The sequence below is a fragment of the Alosa sapidissima genome, chromosome 21 (assembly GCF_018492685.1).
Source record: "Alosa sapidissima isolate fAloSap1 chromosome 21, fAloSap1.pri, whole genome shotgun sequence".
In the NCBI taxonomy this organism is placed as follows: domain Eukaryota; kingdom Metazoa; phylum Chordata; class Actinopteri; order Clupeiformes; family Clupeidae; genus Alosa; species Alosa sapidissima.
The window spans coordinates 11,384,527-11,404,064 of record NC_055977.1 but is presented as its reverse complement, the minus strand read 5'-3'; the positions used below and the strand labels follow the sequence as shown (position 1 = coordinate 11,404,064).

The 19,538-nt window shown below is 39.2% G+C and overlaps 1 protein-coding gene across 6 annotated transcripts in view; it reads right to left on the bottom strand.

The window, feature by feature from the left end:
• Positions 1-19,538, bottom strand: part of si:ch211-250g4.3 (nesprin-1) — a 50,703-nt gene that overhangs the window by 3,645 nt on the left and 27,520 nt on the right. For 4 of the 6 annotated variants that reach the window (XM_042076428.1, XM_042076432.1, XM_042076433.1 and 1 more), the window contains one exon: positions 161-19,538. This exon is cut by the window's right edge. In XM_042076428.1, coding sequence (XP_041932362.1) covers positions 161-19,538 — 19,378 coding nt within the window. The remainder of the gene's footprint in view (positions 1-160) is intronic. The other 2 variants (XM_042076429.1, XM_042076430.1) reach the window with 2 other exon arrangements.

The following is a 19,538-nucleotide window of genomic DNA, read 5'->3' as shown; positions in this document are numbered from 1 at the left end:
TCTCCACCACAGGAGTTTGCGTTTCAGCATCAGCCTGTTTGATCTCCACCACAGGAGTTTGCGTTTCAGCATCAGCCTGTTTGATCTCCACCACAGGAGTTTGCGTTTCAGCATCAGCCTGTTTGATCTCCACCACAGGAGTTTGCGTTTCAGCATCAGCCTGTTTGATCTCCACCACAGGAGTTTGCGTTTCAGCATCAGCCTGCTCCACTTCTACTACAAGTGTTTGTGTTGTAGTATGAAGCATTTCAATCTTCACGGTAAGTGTCTCAGCCATGTCTTCTTGGACTGCAGGTGTTGGTGCAGTAACCTGCTCCATTTCAACAACAGGTGTTGTAACATAAACCATCTCTTTCTCCTCTGTAAAGGTTGTTAAAGCTTCTTCCATATCTAAAGTTGTCTCCTTCCTTTCTTCAGATGGTGCTGCAGAAGTCTGTTCTGTCTCTACAGAAACTTTTTGTCTTTCAGCATCAGTCTGTGTGATCTCCACCACAGGGGTTTGTGTTTCAGCATCAGACTGTGTGATCTCCACCACAGGAGTTTGTGTTTCAGCATCAGACTGTTTGATCTCCACCACAGGGGTGTGTGTTTCAGCATCAGACTGTTTGATCTCCACCACATGGGTTTGTGTTTCAGCATCAGCCTGCTCAATCTTAAACAAAGGTGGTGCAGCATCTGCAGGTTCCATCTCCTCTGCAGGTGTCTCAGTCTGTTCTGTAGTCACTGGAACGATTTGTTTTGTAGTATCAGGTGGTGCTGCGTCTGATCTCTGTTCTGAGGGCACCATCACTGTTTGATCCATGCTCACCACATCTGTTTGTGTTGCAGCATCAGCCAGCTCTACTTCTGCTGTAAGTGTTTGAGATGTAGCATAGGCCATGTCTATCTTAACCATAGGTGTTAAAACAAAAGTGCTGTCCATTTCCTCTGTAAGTGCTGCAACAGTGTGCTCTGACTCTGCAGTAATTGTCTGTGTTGCTGCATCATCCATTTCAATCTTCACTGCAACTGGTGCTGCATCGACTTGTTCTTTCTCCACCACAACTGTCTGTGTTGTAACATCCACTTGTATTGCACCATCAGCTGCCTTCACCTCTACATCAAATGTTTGGGATGCAGCAGTGACCGTCTCAACTGTAAGTGTTTGTGTAATTGCATCAATGTGTTTCTTTTCCACTGTGTGTCCTGCAACATCAATCTTTTCTGTCTTGACAGTAAGTGTTTGTTCCACACCATCTTCGTGCTGCTCTGTCTCCATAGGTGCTTGTGTTGTAGCATCAACCTGCTCGATCTCCACGGGAACTGTCTGTGTTGCAGCATCATCCATCTTCAACTGCATAGTAGTTGTTGTTCCATCAGCCTGCTCAATCTCTGTCAGAGGTGTTTCTGTTGCTGCATCAGGTCTAGGAACATCAACAGACTCCAACTCTACTGAAAATCCTGCAACAGCCTGTCTCATGTCCACCACAGGAGTTTGTGTTGTAGCATCTACTCTGACCAACTGTTGTACGCTTTCTTTGTCTATCTGAATTTTGTTTTTTAGGAGCTCTGTCTTTTCCTTCTCCAGATATTTTTTTTCCTCTTCAATTATGAGTTTGGTTTCTTCAAGTTGTTGTTTTTGAATCTGGATATTGGTATTGAACTGCTCAAGCTCATCTTTCCTCTGATCAGTTTTTTCAGCAACGCTCTGGAGGACATCCTTTTCTTTTTGCAAAACCTGTGCTTGTTCGTCCAATCTCTCTTTCTCCTGCATCATCTCCTGCATCATATTCTCAATGTTATTTGACTTTTCTTCCACCTCAGCCATCTTCTTTTGAAGTTCATCCTTTTCAATTTGAATGTTTTCCTTGTAAGGACGCAGCTCGTCCCATTGTTTCTGAAGATAGTTTTTCAACGTTTCCAACTCATCCTTGTCTTTCATCACGCCATGTTTGGTGTTTTCAATTTCCTGTCTTTCTTCATGCAGTCTATTTTTCAGTTCCTCAAGTTCTTCTCTTTTTGCACCTAATTTTTCTTTGACGGTAATCTCAATTGCTTCTGTCTTTTCTTCTATGTCAGCCCTGATTCGGTCAAGTTCAATCTTTTCCTTGTTGTGGATATCCATCATATTATTCAGCTCTATTTGTTGCTGGTCGATCTCAGCTTTCCTTTCTGTTAGGTTACTCTGCTGCTCGTTAATGGCCTTCATCATCTCTTCCATGTTGTCTCTCTGTGTTTGGAGGTCTGACTGGAGAAAGTCTAGTTGCTCCTTCCTGGATGTCAGGTCCGACTCCTGGTTCTGCAGGACATTTTTCTTCGATTCCGTTTCTTCTTGAAGTTGTTTCAGAGTGTCCTTCTCTTCCTGTATTTCTTTCAGTAGGTTTTCATACTCTTCCCTCTGTTTCACTTTTTCATTTTGTAACATGTTCATTTCTATATCCATTTCTGACCTTTTCATCTCCAAATCACGAGTTTCTGCCTCAAGAATAAGTTTGTTTTCTGCTAATTCTTGTTTTTGTTTCTCAATATCAATACTACACTTTTCAAATTCAACCTTCATTCTTTCTGTTTCTTGAGCAACAATCTGGAGGACATCCTTTTCTTTTTGTAGAGCTTGTGCTTGTTCGTCCAATCTCTCTTTCTCCTGCATCATCTCCTGCATCATATTCTCAATGTTATTTGACTTTTCGTCCACCTCAGCCATCTTCTTTTGAAGTTCATCCTTTTCAATTTGAATGTTTTCCTTGTAAGGACGCAGCTCGTCCCATTGTTTCTGAAGATCGTTTTTCAACGTTTCCAACTCATCCTTGTCTTTCATCACGCCATGTTTGGTGTTTTCAATTTCCTGTCTTTCTTCATGCAGTCTATTTTTCAGTTCCTCAAGTTCTTCTCTTTTTGCACCTAATTTTTCTTTGACGGTAATCTCAATTGCTTCTGTCTTTTCTTCTATGTCAGCCCTGATTCGGTCAAGTTCAATCTTTTCCTTGTTGTGGATATCCATCATATTATTCAGCTCTATTTGTTGCTGGTCGATCTCAGCTTTCCTTTCTGTTAGGTTACTCTGCTGCTCGTTAATGGCCTTCATCATCTCTTCCATGTTGTCTCTCTGTGTTTGGAGGTCTGACTGGAGAAAGTCTAGTTGCTCCTTCCTGGATGTCAGGTCCGACTCCTGGTTCTGCAGGACATTTTTCTTCGATTCCGTTTCTTCTTGAAGTTGTTTCAGAGTGTCCTTCTCTTCCTGTATTTCTTTCAGTAGGTTTTCATACTCTTGCCTCTGTTTCACTTTTTCATTTTGTAACATGTTCATTTCTACATCCATATCTGACTTTTTCATCTCCAAATCACGAGTTTCTGCCTCAAGAATGAGTTTGCTTTCTGCTAATTCTAGTTTTTGTTTCTGAATTTCAATACTACACTTTTCAAATTCAACCTTCATTCTTTCTGTTTCTTCAGCAACACTCTGGAAGACGTCCTTTTCTTGTTGTAGAGCCTGTGCTTGTTCTTCCATTCTCTCTTTCTCCTGCATCATCTCCTGCATCATATTCTCAATGTTATTTGACTTTTCGTCCACCTCAGCCATCTTCTTTTGAAGTTCATCCTTTTCAATTTGAATATTTTCCTTGTAAGGACGCAGCTCGTCCCATTGTTTCTGAAGATCGTTTTTCAACTTTTCCAACTCATCCTTGTCTTTCATCACGCCATGTTTGGTGTTTTCAATTTCCTGTCTTTCTTCATGCAGTCTATTTTGCAGTTTCTCAAGTTCTTCTCTTTTTGCACCTAATTTTTCTTTGACGGTAATCTCAATTGCTTCTGTCTTTTCTTCTATGTCAGCCCTGATTCGGTCAAGTTCAATCTTTTCCTTGTTGTGGATATCCATCATATTATTCAGCTCTATTTGTTGCTGGTCGATCTCAGCTTTCCTTTCTGTTAGGTCACTCTGCTGCTCGTTAATGGCCTTCATCATCTCTTCCATGTTGTCTCTCTGTGTTTGGAGGTCTGACTGGAGAAAGTCTAGTTGCTCCTTCCTGGATGTCAGGTCCGACTCCTGGTTCTGCAGGACATTTTTCTTCGATTCCGTTTCTTCTTGAAGTTGTTTCAGAGTGTCCTTCTCTTCCTGTATTTCTTTCAGTAGGTTTTCATACTCTTCCCTCTGTTTCACTTTTTCATTTTGTAACATGTTCATTTCTATATCCATTTCTGACCTTTTCATCTCCAAATCACGAGTTTCTGCCTCAAGAATAAGTTTGTTTTCTGCTAATTCTAGTTTTTGTTTCTGAATTTCAATACTACACTTTTCAAATTCAACCTTCATTCTTTCTGTTTCTTCAGCAACACTCTGGAAGACGTCCTTTTCTTGTTGTAGAGCCTGTGCTTGTTCTTCCATTCTCTCTTTCTCCTGCATCATCTCCTGCATCATATTCTCAATGTTATTTGACTTTTCGTCCACCTCAGACATCTTCTTTTGAAGTTCATCCTTTTCAATTTGAATATTTTCCTTGTAAGGACGCAGCTCGTCCCATTGTTTCTGAAGATCGTTTTTCAACTTTTCCAACTCATCCTTGTCTTTCATCACGCCATGTTTGGTGTTTTCAATTTCCTGTCTTTCTTCATGCAGTCTATTTTGCAGTTTCTCAAGTTCTTCTCTTTTTGCACCTAATTTTTCTTTGACGGTAATCTCAATTGCTTCTGTCTTTTTTTCTATGTCAGCCCTGATTCGGTCAAGTTCAATCTTTTCCTTGTTGTGGATATCCATCATATTATTCAGCTCTATTTGTTGCTGGTCGATCTCAGCTTTCCTTTCTGTTAGGTTACTCTGCTGCTCGTTAATGGCCTTCATCATCTCTTCCATGTTGTCTCTCTGTGTTTGGAGGTCTGACTGGAGAAAGTCTAGTTGCTCCTTCCTGGATGTCAGGTCCGACTCCTGGTTCTGCAGGACATTTTTCTTCGATTCCGTTTCTTCTTGAAGTTGTTTCAGAGTGTCCTTCTCTTCCTGTATTTCTTTCAGTAGGTTTTCATACTCTTCCCTCTGTTTCACTTTTTCATTTTGTAACATGTTCATTTCTATATCCATTTCTGACCTTTTCATCTCCAAATCACGAGTTTCTGCCTCAAGAATAAGTTTGTTTTCTGCTAATTCTTGTTTTTGTTTCTCAATATCAATACTACACTTTTCAAATTCAACCTTCATTCTTTCTGTTTCTTGAGCAACAATCTGGAGGACATCCTTTTCTTTTTGTAGAGCTTGTGCTTGTTCGTCCAATCTCTCTTTCTCCTGCATCATCTCCTGCATCATATTCTCAATGTTATTTGACTTTTCGTCCACCTCAGCCATCTTCTTTTGAAGTTCATCCTTTTCAATTTGAATGTTTTCCTTGTAAGGACGCAGCTCGTCCCATTGTTTCTGAAGATCGTTTTTCAACGTTTCCAACTCATCCTTGTCTTTCATCACGCCATGTTTGGTGTTTTCAATTTCCTGTCTTTCTTCATGCAGTCTATTTTTCAGTTCCTCAAGTTCTTCTCTTTTTGCACCTAATTTTTCTTTGACGGTAATCTCAATTGCTTCTGTCTTTTCTTCTATGTCAGCCCTGATTCGGTCAAGTTCAATCTTTTCCTTGTTGTGGATATCCATCATATTATTCAGCTCTATTTGTTGCTGGTCGATCTCAGCTTTCCTTTCTGTTAGGTCACTCTGCTGCTCGTTAATGGCCTTCATCATCTCTTCCATGTTGTCTCTCTGTGTTTGGAGGTCTGACTGGAGAAAGTCTAGTTGCTCCTTCCTGGATGTCAGGTCCGACTCCTGGTTCTGCAGGACATTTTTCTTCGATTCCGTTTCTTCTTGAAGTTGTTTCAGAGTGTCCTTCTCTTCCTGTATTTCTTTCAGTAGGTTTTCATACTCTTCCCTCTGTTTCACTTTTTCATTTTGTAACATGTTCATTTCTATATCCATTTCTGACCTTTTCATCTCCAAATCACGAGTTTCTGCCTCAAGAATAAGTTTGTTTTCTGCTAATTCTAGTTTTTGTTTCTGAATTTCAATACTACACTTTTCAAATTCAACCTTCATTCTTTCTGTTTCTTCAGCAACACTCTGGAAGACGTCCTTTTCTTGTTGTAGAGCCTGTGCTTGTTCTTCCATTCTCTCTTTCTCCTGCATCATCTCCTGCATCATATTCTCAATGTTATTTGACTTTTCGTCCACCTCAGACATCTTCTTTTGAAGTTCATCCTTTTCAATTTGAATATTTTCCTTGTAAGGACGCAGCTCGTCCCATTGTTTCTGAAGATCATTTTTCAACTTTTCCAACTCATCCTTGTCTTCCATCATGGCATGTTTGTTGTTTTCAATTTCCTGTCTTTCTTCATGCAGTCTATTTTGCAGTTTCTCAAGTTCTTCTCTTTCTGCACCTAGTTTTTCTTTAACGGTAATCTCAATTGCTTCTGTCTTTTCTTCTATGTCAGCCCTGATTCGGTCAAGTTCAATCTTTTCCTTGTTGTGCATATCCATCATATTATTCAGCTCTATTTGTTGCTGGTCGATCTCAGCTTTCCTTTCTGTTAGGTTACTCTGCTGCTCGTTAATGGCCTTCATCATCTCTTCCATGTTGTCTCTCTGTGTTTGGAGGTCTGACTGGAGAAAGTCTAGTTGGTCCTTCCTGGATGTCAGGTCCGACTCCTGGTTCTGCAGGACATTTTTCTTCGATTCCGTTTCTTCTTGAAGTTGTTTCAGAGTGTCCTTCTCTTCCTGTATTTCTTTCAGTAGGTTTTCATACTCTTCCCTCTGTTTCACTTTTTCATTTTGTAACATGTTCATTTCTATATCCATTTCTGACCTTTTCATCTCCAAATCACGAGTTTCTGCCTCAAGAATAAGTTTGTTTTCTGCTAATTCTTGTTTTTGTTTCTCAATATCAATACTACACTTTTCAAATTCAACCTTCATTCTTTCTGTTTCTTGAGCAACAATCTGGAGGACATCCTTTTCTTTTTGTAGAGCTTGTGCTTGTTCGTCCAATCTCTCTTTCTCCTGCATCATCTCCTGCATCATATTCTCAATGTTATTTGACTTTTCGTCCACCTCAGCCATCTTCTTTTGAAGTTCATCCTTTTCAATTTGAATGTTTTCCTTGTAAGGACGCAGCTCGTCCCATTGTTTCTGAAGATCGTTTTTCAACTTTTCCAACTCATCCATGTCTTTCATCACGCCATGTTTGGTGTTTTCAATTTCCTGTCTTTCTTCATGCAGTCTATTTTGCAGTTTCTCAAGTTCTTCTCTTTTTGCACCTAATTTTTCTTTGACGGTAATCTCAATTGCTTCTGTCTTTTCTTCTATGTCAGCCCTGATTCGGTCAAGTTCAATCTTTTCCTTGTTGTGGATATCCATCATATTATTCAGCTCTATTTGTTGCTGGTCGATCTCAGCTTTCCTTTCTGTTAGGTTACTCTGCTGCTCGTTAATGGCCTTCATCATCTCTTCCATGTTGTCTCTCTGTGTTTGGAGGTCTGACTGGAGAAAGTCTAGTTGGTCCTTCCTGGATGTCAGGTCCGACTCCTGGTTCTGCAGGACATTTTTCTTCGATTCCGTTTCTTCTTGAAGTTGTTTCAGATTGTCCTTCTCTTCCTGTATTTCTTTCAGTAGGTTTTCATACTCTTGCCTCTGTTTCACTTTTTCATTTTGTAACATGTTCATTTCTACATCCATATCTGACTTTTTCATCTCCAAATCACGAGTTTCTGCCTCAAGAATGAGTTTGCTTTCTGCTAATTCTAGTTTTTGTTTCTGAATTTCAATACTACACTTTTCAAATTCAACCTTCATTCTTTCTGTTTCTTCAGCAACACTCTGGAAGACGTCCTTTTCTTGTTGTAGAGCCTGTGCTTGTTCATCCATTCTCTCTTTCTCCTGCATCATCTCCTGCATCATATTCTCAATGTTATTTGACTTTTCGTCCACCTCAGCCATCTTCTTTTGAAGTTCATCCTTTTCAATTTGAATGTTTTCCTTGTAAGGACGCAGCTCGTCCCATTGTTTCTGAAGATCGTTTTTCAACTTTTCCAACTCATCCTTGTCTTTCATCACGGCATGTTTGGTGTTTTCAATTTCCTGTCTTTCTTCATGCAGTCTATTTTGCAGTTTCTCAAGTTCTTCTCTTTTTGCACCTAATTTTTCTTTGACGGTAATCTCAATTGCTTCTGTCTTTTCTTCTATGTCAGCCCTGATTCGGTCAAGTTCAATCTTTTCCTTGTTGTGGATATCCATCATATTATTCAGCTCTATTTGTTGCTGGTCGATCTCAGCTTTCCTTTCTGTTAGGTTACTCTGCTGCTCGTTAATGGCCTTCATAATCTCTTCCATGTTGTCTCTCTGTGTTTGGAGGTCTGACTGGAGAAAGTCTAGTTGGTCCTTCCTGGATGTCAGGTCCGACTCCTGGTTCTGCAGGACATTTTTCTTCGATTCCGTTTCTTCTTGAAGTTGTTTCAGAGTGTCCTTCTCTTCCTGTATTTCTTTCAGTAGGTTTTCATACTCTTCCCTCTGTTTCACTTTTTCATTTTGTAACATGTTCATTTCTATATCCATTTCTGACCTTTTCATCTCCAAATCACGAGTTTCTGCCTCAAGAATAAGTTTGTTTTCTGCTAATTCTTGTTTTTGTTTCTCAATATCAATACTACACTTTTCAAATTCAACCTTCATTCTTTCTGTTTCTTGAGCAACAATCTGGAGGACATCCTTTTCTTTTTGTAGAGCTTGTGCTTGTTCGTCCAATCTCTCTTTCTCCTGCATCATCTCCTGCATCATATTCTCAATGTTATTTGACTTTTCGTCCACCTCAGCCATCTTCTTTTGAAGTTCATCCTTTTCAATTTGAATGTTTTCCTTGTAAGGACGCAGCTCGTCCCATTGTTTCTGAAGATCGTTTTTCAACTTTTCCAACTCATCCATGTCTTTCATCACGCCATGTTTGGTGTTTTCAATTTCCTGTCTTTCTTCATGCAGTCTATTTTGCAGTTTCTCAAGTTCTTCTCTTTCTGCACCTAGTTTTTCTTTAACGGTAATCTCAATTGCTTCTGTCTTTTCTTCTATGTCAGCCCTGATTCGGTCAAGTTCAATCTTTTCCTTGTTGTGCATATCCATCATATTATTCAGCTCTATTTGTTGCTGGTCGATCTCAGCTTTCCTTTCTGTTAGGTTACTCTGCTGCTCGTTAATGGCCTTCATCATCTCTTCCATGTTGTCTCTCTGTGTTTGGAGGTCTGACTGGAGAAAGTCTAGTTGGTCCTTCCTGGATGTCAGGTCCGACTCCTGGTTCTGCAGGACATTTTTCTTCGATTCCGTTTCTTCTTGAAGTTGTTTCAGAGTGTCCTTCTCTTCCTGTATTTCTTTCAGTAGGTTTTCATACTCTTCCCTCTGTTTCACTTTTTCATTTTGTAACATGTTCATTTCTATATCCATTTCTGACCTTTTCATCTCCAAATCACGAGTTTCTGCCTCAAGAATAAGTTTGTTTTCTGCTAATTCTTGTTTTTGTTTCTCAATATCAATACTACACTTTTCAAATTCAACCTTCATTCTTTCTGTTTCTTGAGCAACAATCTGGAGGACATCCTTTTCTTTTTGTAGAGCTTGTGCTTGTTCGTCCAATCTCTCTTTCTCCTGCATCATCTCCTGCATCATATTCTCAATGTTATTTGACTTTTCGTCCACCTCAGCCATCTTCTTTTGAAGTTCATCCTTTTCAATTTGAATGTTTTCCTTGTAAGGACGCAGCTCGTCCCATTGTTTCTGAAGATCGTTTTTCAACTTTTCCAACTCATCCATGTCTTTCATCACGCCATGTTTGGTGTTTTCAATTTCCTGTCTTTCTTCATGCAGTCTATTTTGCAGTTTCTCAAGTTCTTCTCTTTTTGCACCTAATTTTTCTTTGACGGTAATCTCAATTGCTTCTGTCTTTTCTTCTATGTCAGCCCTGATTCGGTCAAGTTCAATCTTTTCCTTGTTGTGGATATCCATCATATTATTCAGCTCTATTTGTTGCTGGTCGATCTCAGCTTTCCTTTCTGTTAGGTCACTCTGCTGCTCGTTAATGGCCTTCATCATCTCTTCCATGTTGTCTCTCTGTGTTTGGAGGTCTGATTGGAGAAAGTCTAGTTGGTCCTTCCTGGATGTCAGGTCCGACTCCTGGTTCTGCAGGACATTTTTCTTCGATTCCGTTTCTTCTTGAAGTTGTTTCAGAGTGTCCTTCTCTTCCTGTATTTCTTTCAGTAGGTTTTCATACTCTTCCCTCTGTTTCACTTTTTCATTTTGTAACATGTTCATTTCTACATCCATATCTGACTTTTTCATCTCCAAATCACGAGTTTCTGCCTCAAGAATGAGTTTGCTTTCTGCTAATTCTTGTTTTTGTTTCTGAATTTCAATACTACACTTTTCAAATTCAACCTTCATTCTTTCTGTTTCTTGAGCAACAATCTGGAGGACATCCTTATCTTTTTGTAGAGCTTGTGCTTGTTCGTCCAATCTCTCTTTCTCCTGCATCATCTCCTGCATCATATTCTCAATGTTATTTGACTTTTCGTCCACCTCAGCCATCTTCTTTTGAAGTTCATCCTTTTCAATTTGAATGTTTTCCTTGTAAGGACGCAGCTCGTCCCATTGTTTCTGAAGATCGTTTTTCAACTTTTCCAACTCATCCTTGTCTTTCATCACGCCATGTTTGGTGTTTTCAATTTCCTGTCTTTCTTCATGCAGTCTATTTTGCAGTTTCTCAAGTTCTTCTCTTTTTGCACCTAATTTTTCTTTGACGGTAATCTCAATTGCTTCTGTCTTTTCTTCTATGTCAGCCCTGATTCGGTCAAGTTCAATCTTTTCCTTGTTGTGGATATCCATCATATTATTCAGCTCTATTTGTTGCTGGTCGATCTCAGCTTTCCTTTCTGTTAGGTCACTCTGCTGCTCGTTAATGGCCTTCATCATCTCTTCCATGTTGTCTCTCTGTGTTTGGAGGTCTGACTGGAGAAAGTCTAGTTGCTCCTTCCTGGATGTCAGGTCCGACTCCTGGTTCTGCAGGACATTTTTCTTCGATTCCGTTTCTTCTTGAAGTTGTTTCAGAGTGTCCTTCTCTTCCTGTATTTCTTTCAGAAGGTTTTCATACTCTTGCCTCTGTTTCACTTTTTCATTTTGTAACATGTTCATTTCTACATCCATATCTGACTTTTTCATCTCCAAATCACGAGTTTCTGCCTCAAGAATGAGTTTGCTTTCTGCTAATTCTAGTTTTTGTTTCTGAATTTCGATACTACACTTTTCAAATTCAACCTTCATTCTTTCTGTTTCTTCAGCAACACTCTGGAAGACGTCCTTTTCTTGTTGTAGAGCCTGTGCTTGTTCTTCCATTCTCTCTTTCTCCTGCATCATCTCCTGCATCATATTCTCAATGTTATTTGACTTTTCTTCCACCTCAGCCATCTTTTTCTGAAGTTTGTCCTTTTCAATTTCAATGTTTTCCTTGTAAGGACGCAGGTCGTCCCATTGTTTCTGAAGATCATTTTTCAACTTTTCCAACTCATCCTTGTCTTCCATCATGGCATGTTTGTTGTTTTCAATTTCCTGTCTTTCTTCATGCAGTCTATTTTGCAGTTTCTCAAGTTCTTCTCTTTCTGCACCTAGTTTTTCTTTAACGGTAATCTCAATTGCTTCTGTCTTTTCTTCTATGTCAGCCCTGATTCGGTCAAGTTCAATCTTTTCCTTGTTGTGGATATCCATCATATTATTCAGCTCTATTTGTTGCTGGTCGATCTCAGCTTTCCTTTCTGTTAGGTTACTCTGCTGCTCGTTAATGGCCTTCATAATCTCTTCCATGTTGTCTCTCTGTGTTTGGAGGTCTGACTGGAGAAAGTCTAGTTGGTCCTTCCTGGATGTCAGGTCCGACTCCTGGTTCTGCAGGACATTTTTCTTCGATTCCGTTTCTTCTTGAAGTTGTTTCAGAGTGTCCTTCTCTTCCTGTATTTCTTTCAGTAGGTTTTCATACTCTTCCCTCTGTTTCACTTTTTCATTTTGTAACATGTTCATTTCTATATCCATTTCTGACCTTTTCATCTCCAAATCACGAGTTTCTGCCTCAAGAATAAGTTTGTTTTCTGCTAATTCTTGTTTTTGTTTCTCAATATCAATACTACACTTTTCAAATTCAACCTTCATTCTTTCTGTTTCTTGAGCAACAATCTGGAGGACATCCTTTTCTTTTTGTAGAGCTTGTGCTTGTTCGTCCAATCTCTCTTTCTCCTGCATCATCTCCTGCATCATATTCTCAATGTTATTTGACTTTTCGTCCACCTCAGCCATCTTCTTTTGAAGTTCATCCTTTTCAATTTGAATGTTTTCCTTGTAAGGACGCAGCTCGTCCCATTGTTTCTGAAGATCGTTTTTCAACTTTTCCAACTCATCCATGTCTTTCATCACGCCATGTTTGGTGTTTTCAATTTCCTGTCTTTCTTCATGCAGTCTATTTTGCAGTTTCTCAAGTTCTTCTCTTTTTGCACCTAATTTTTCTTTGACGGTAATCTCAATTGCTTCTGTCTTTTCTTCTATGTCAGCCCTGATTCGGTCAAGTTCAATCTTTTCCTTGTTGTGGATATCCATCATATTATTCAGCTCTATTTGTTGCTGGTCGATCTCAGCTTTCCTTTCTGTTAGGTTACTCTGCTGCTCGTTAATGGCCTTCATCATCTCTTCCATGTTGTCTCTCTGTGTTTGGAGGTCTGACTGGAGAAAGTCTAGTTGGTCCTTCCTGGATGTCAGGTCCGACTCCTGGTTCTGCAGGACATTTTTCTTCGATTCCGTTTCTTCTTGAAGTTGTTTCAGATTGTCCTTCTCTTCCTGTATTTCTTTCAGTAGGTTTTCATACTCTTGCCTCTGTTTCACTTTTTCATTTTGTAACATGTTCATTTCTACATCCATATCTGACTTTTTCATCTCCAAATCACGAGTTTCTGCCTCAAGAATGAGTTTGCTTTCTGCTAATTCTAGTTTTTGTTTCTGAATTTCAATACTACACTTTTCAAATTCAACCTTCATTCTTTCTGTTTCTTCAGCAACACTCTGGAAGACGTCCTTTTCTTGTTGTAGAGCCTGTGCTTGTTCATCCATTCTCTCTTTCTCCTGCATCATCTCCTGCATCATATTCTCAATGTTATTTGACTTTTCGTCCACCTCAGCCATCTTCTTTTGAAGTTCATCCTTTTCAATTTGAATGTTTTCCTTGTAAGGACGCAGCTCGTCCCATTGTTTCTGAAGATCGTTTTTCAACTTTTCCAACTCATCCTTGTCTTTCATCACGGCATGTTTGGTGTTTTCAATTTCCTGTCTTTCTTCATGCAGTCTATTTTGCAGTTTCTCAAGTTCTTCTCTTTTTGCACCTAATTTTTCTTTGACGGTAATCTCAATTGCTTCTGTCTTTTCTTCTATGTCAGCCCTGATTCGGTCAAGTTCAATCTTTTCCTTGTTGTGGATATCCATCATATTATTCAGCTCTATTTGTTGCTGGTCGATCTCAGCTTTCCTTTCTGTTAGGTTACTCTGCTGCTCGTTAATGGCCTTCATAATCTCTTCCATGTTGTCTCTCTGTGTTTGGAGGTCTGACTGGAGAAAGTCTAGTTGGTCCTTCCTGGATGTCAGGTCCGACTCCTGGTTCTGCAGGACATTTTTCTTCGATTCCGTTTCTTCTTGAAGTTGTTTCAGAGTGTCCTTCTCTTCCTGTATTTCTTTCAGTAGGTTTTCATACTCTTCCCTCTGTTTCACTTTTTCATTTTGTAACATGTTCATTTCTATATCCATTTCTGACCTTTTCATCTCCAAATCACGAGTTTCTGCCTCAAGAATAAGTTTGTTTTCTGCTAATTCTTGTTTTTGTTTCTCAATATCAATACTACACTTTTCAAATTCAACCTTCATTCTTTCTGTTTCTTGAGCAACAATCTGGAGGACATCCTTTTCTTTTTGTAGAGCTTGTGCTTGTTCGTCCAATCTCTCTTTCTCCTGCATCATCTCCTGCATCATATTCTCAATGTTATTTGACTTTTCGTCCACCTCAGCCATCTTCTTTTGAAGTTCATCCTTTTCAATTTGAATGTTTTCCTTGTAAGGACGCAGCTCGTCCCATTGTTTCTGAAGATCGTTTTTCAACTTTTCCAACTCATCCATGTCTTTCATCACGCCATGTTTGGTGTTTTCAATTTCCTGTCTTTCTTCATGCAGTCTATTTTGCAGTTTCTCAAGTTCTTCTCTTTTTGCACCTAATTTTTCTTTGACGGTAATCTCAATTGCTTCTGTCTTTTCTTCTATGTCAGCCCTGATTCGGTCAAGTTCAATCTTTTCCTTGTTGTGGATATCCATCATATTATTCAGCTCTATTTGTTGCTGGTCGATCTCAGCTTTCCTTTCTGTTAGGTTACTCTGCTGCTCGTTAATGGCCTTCATCATCTCTTCCATGTTGTCTCTCTGTGTTTGGAGGTCTGACTGGAGAAAGTCTAGTTGGTCCTTCCTGGATGTCAGGTCCGACTCCTGGTTCTGCAGGACATTCTTCTTCGATTCCGTTTCTTCTTGAAGTTGTTTCAGATTGTCCTTCTCTTCCTGTATTTCTTTCAGTAGGTTTTCATACTCTTGCCTCTGTTTCACTTTTTCATTTTGTAACATGTTCATTTCTACATCCATATCTGACTTTTTCATCTCCAAATCACGAGTTTCTGCCTCAAGAATGAGTTTGCTTTCTGCTAATTCTAGTTTTTGTTTCTGAATTTCAATACTACACTTTTCAAATTCAACCTTCATTCTTTCTGTTTCTTCAGCAACACTCTGGAAGACGTCCTTTTCTTGTTGTAGAGCCTGTGCTTGTTCTTCCATTCTCTCTTTCTCCTGCATCATCTCCTGCATCATATTCTCAATGTTATTTGACTTTTCGTCCACCTCAGCCATCTTCTTTTGAAGTTCATCCTTTTCAATTTGAATGTTTTCCTTGTAAGGACGCAGCTCGTCCCATTGTTTCTGAAGATCGTTTTTCAACTTTTCCAACTCATCCTTGTCTTTCATCACGGCATGTTTGGTGTTTTCAATTTCCTGTCTTTCTTCATGCAGTCTATTTTGCAGTTTCTCAAGTTCTTCTCTTTTTGCACCTAATTTTTCTTTGACGGTAATCTCAATTGCTTCTGTCTTTTCTTCTATGTCAGCCCTGATTCGGTCAAGTTCAATCTTTTCCTTGTTGTGGATATCCATCATATTATTCAGCTCTATTTGTTGCTGGTCGATCTCAGCTTTCCTTTCTGTTAGGTCACTCTGCTGCTCGTTAATGGCCTTCATCATCTCTTCCATGTTGTCTCTCTGTGTTTGGAGGTGTGACTGGAGAAAGTCTAGTTGGTCCTTCCTGGATGTCAGGTCCGACTCCTGGTTCTGCAGGACATTCTTCTTCGATTCCGTTTCTTCTTGAAGTTGTTTCAGAGTGTCCTTCTCTTCCTGTATTTCTTTCAGTAGGTTTTCATACTCTTGCCTCTGTTTCACTTTTTCATTTTGTAACATGTTCATTTCTATATCCATTTCTGACCTTTTCATCTCCAAATCACGAGTTTCTGCCTCAAGAATGAGTTTGCTTTCTGCTAATTCTAGTTTTTGTTTCTGAATTTCAATACTACACTTTTCAAATTCAACCTTCATTCTTTCTGTTTCTTCAGCAACACTCTGGAAGACGTCCTTTTCTTGTTGTAGAGCCTGTGCTTGTTCATCCATTCTCTCTTTCTCCTGCATCATCTCCTGCATCATATTATCAATGTTATTTGACTTTTCGTCCACCTCAGCCATCTTCTTTTGAAGTTCATCCTTTTCAATTTGAATGTTTTCCTTGTAAGGACGCAGGTCGTCCCATTGTTTCTGAAGATCATTTTTCAACTTTTCCAACTCATCCTTGTCTTCCATCATGGCATGTTTGTTGTTTTCAATTTCCTGTCTTTCTTCATGCAGTCTATTTTGCAGTTTCTCAAGTTCTTCTCTTTCTGCACCTAGTTTTTCTTTAACGGTAATCTCAATTGCTTCTGTCTTTTCTTCTATGTCAGCCCTGATTCGGTCAAGTTCAATCTTTTCCTTGTTGTGGATATCCATCATATTATTCAGCTCTATTTGTTGCTGGTCGATCTCAGCTTTCCTTTCTGTTAGGTTACTCTGCTGCTCGTTAATGGCCTTCATCATCTCTTCCATGTTGTCTCTCTGTGTTTGGAGGTCTGACTGGAGAAAGTCTAGTTGGTCCTTCCTGGATGTCAGGTCCGACTCCTGGTTCTGCAGGACATTCTTCTTCGATTCCGTTTCTTCTTGAAGTTGTTTCAGATTGTCCTTCTCTTCCTGTATTTCTTTCAGTAGGTTTTCATACTCTTGCCTCTGTTTCACTTTTTCATTTTGTAACATGTTCATTTCTACATCCATATCTGACTTTTTCATCTCCAAATCACGAGTTTCTGCCTCAAGAATGAGTTTGCTTTCTGCTAATTCTAGTTTTTGTTTCTGAATTTCAATACTACACTTTTCAAATTCAACCTTCATTCTTTCTGTTTCTTCAGCAACACTCTGGAAGACGTCCTTTTCTTGTTGTAGAGCCTGTGCTTGTTCTTCCATTCTCTCTTTCTCCTGCATCATCTCCTGCATCATATTCTCAATGTTATTTGACTTTTCGTCCACCTCAGCCATCTTCTTTTGAAGTTCATCCTTTTCAATTTGAATGTTTTCCTTGTAAGGACGCAGCTCGTCCCATTGTTTCTGAAGATCGTTTTTCAACTTTTCCAACTCATCCTTGTCTTTCATCACGGCATGTTTGGTGTTTTCAATTTCCTGTCTTTCTTCATGCAGTCTATTTTGCAGTTTCTCAAGTTCTTCTCTTTTTGCACCTAATTTTTCTTTGACGGTAATCTCAATTGCTTCTGTCTTTTCTTCTATGTCAGCCCTGATTCGGTCAAGTTCAATCTTTTCCTTGTTGTGGATATCCATCATATTATTCAGCTCTATTTGTTGCTGGTCGATCTCAGCTTTCCTTTCTGTTAGGTCACTCTGCTGCTCGTTAATGGCCTTCATCATCTCTTCCATGTTGTCTCTCTGTGTTTGGAGGTGTGACTGGAGAAAGTCTAGTTGGTCCTTCCTGGATGTCAGGTCCGACTCCTGGTTCTGCAGGACATTCTTCTTCGATTCCGTTTCTTCTTGAAGTTGTTTCAGAGTGTCCTTCTCTTCCTGTATTTCTTTCAGTAGGTTTTCATACTCTTGCCTCTGTTTCACTTTTTCATTTTGTAACATGTTCATTTCTATATCCATTTCTGACCTTTTCATCTCCAAATCACGAGTTTCTGCCTCAAGAATGAGTTTGCTTTCTGCTAATTCTAGTTTTTGTTTCTGAATTTCAATACTACACTTTTCAAATTCAACCTTCATTCTTTCTGTTTCTTCAGCAACACTCTGGAAGACGTCCTTTTCTTGTTGTAGAGCCTGTGCTTGTTCATCCATTCTCTCTTTCTCCTGCATCATCTCCTGCATCATATTATCAATGTTATTTGACTTTTCGTCCACCTCAGCCATCTTCTTTTGAAGTTCATCCTTTTCAATTTGAATGTTTTCCTTGTAAGGACGCAGGTCGTCCCATTGTTTCTGAAGATCATTTTTCAACTTTTCCAACTCATCCTTGTCTTCCATCATGGCATGTTTGTTGTTTTCAATTTCCTGTCTTTCTTCATGCAGTCTATTTTGCAGTTTCTCAAGTTCTTCTCTTTCTGCACCTAGTTTTTCTTTAACGGTAATCTCAATTGCTTCTGTCTTTTCTTCTATGTCAGCCCTGATTCGGTCAAGTTCAATCTTTTCCTTGTTATGGATATCCATCATATTATTCAGCTCTATTTGTTGCTGGTCTATTTCAGCTTTCCTTTCTGTTAGGTTACTCTGCTGCTCGTTAATGGCCTTCATCATCTCTTCCATGTTGTCTCTCTGTGTTTGGAGGTTTGACTGGAGAAAGTCTAGCTGCTCCTTCCTAGATGTCAGGTCCGTCTCCTGGTTCTGCAGGACATTTTTCTTCGATTCCGTTTCTTCTTGAAGTTGTTTCAGAGTGTCCTTCTCTTCCTGTATTTCTTTCAGTAGGTTTTCATACTCTTGCCTCTGTGTCACTTTTTCATTTTGTAACATGTTCATTTCTATATCAATTTCTGACTTTTTCATTTCCAAATCTCGAGTTTCTGCCTCAAGAATGAGTTTGTTTTCTGCTAATTCTTGTTTTTGTTTCTCAATATCAATACCACACTTTTCTAATTCAACCTTCATTCTTTCTGTTTCTTCAGCAACAATCTGAAGGACATCCTTTTCTTTTTGTAGAGCTTGTGCTTGTTCGCCCATTCTCTCTTTCTCCTGCATCATGTCCTGCATCATATTCTCAATGTTATTTGACTTTTCGTCCACCTCAGACATCTTCTTTTGAAGTTCATCCTTTTCACTTTCAATGTTTTCCTTGTAAGGACGCAGCTCGTTCCATTGTTTCTGAAGATCATTTTTCAAGTTTTCCAACTCATCCTTGTCTTTCATCATGGCATGTTTGTTTTTTTCAATTGCCTGCCTGTCTTCATGCAGTCTATTTTTCAGTTTCTCAAGTTCTTCTCTTTCCGCACTTAACTTTTCTTTCACGATAATCTCAACTGCTTCCCTCTCTTTTTTTATGTCAGCCCTGATTCGGTCAAGTTCCATCTTTTCTTTGTTGTGGATATCCATCATATAATTCAGCTCTATTTGTTGCTGGTCGATCTCAGCTTTCCTTTCTATCAGGTCACTCTGCTGCTCTTCCATGTTGTCTCTCTGTTTGTGAAGCTCTTTTTTGAGAACGTCCAGTTGAAGTTGTCTGGTGTTGATGTGTTGTCTTTCTATGTATAGTTCCTTTTTCTTATTTTCTATGTCAACAAATAATGATTCTATAGCAATTTTTTCATCTTGTATTTCTTTTATTCTGATGTTTTCCTGTTCCTCTGCATTGAGTCTCTCTCTTTTAAGTTCATTCCATTCTCTATGTAGATCTTCCTTCATCTTTTCCACCTCCATCTTTTCTTTTGATGTGAGTTTGTTGCTTTTTTCAATGTCTTGTTTTTCTTTTTCCAGTATTTTTCTATTGTTTTCCAACTGCTCCTGTGCTATCCTTATATTTTCCATGGTGTTCTCCAAGTGCTGTGTTTGTATTTCTATTTCAATCCTAAGTTTTTCTAAGTTATCCAACTCCAATTTATTTCTTCTCATCATGTCATCCACCTGCAGCTTTTGGTAGTTTAATTCAGCCATTTTGCTCTCAAGATGTCTCTGCTCCACCATCACAGTTTGCTTTACGTCATCCATCTCCTCGGATTGCTTCATAAGTTCTGTCTTGTAGTGCTCAAAGTACTGCATTTCCATTTCCAGGTGTTTGCTCTCCCTTTTGATATCTTCTTTATGTTTCTCTATGTCTGCATGCAACTGATCTAGAGAGTCTTTCTCACACTGAATTTGAATGAGTCTCTCTGTTATGTCTAGTCTT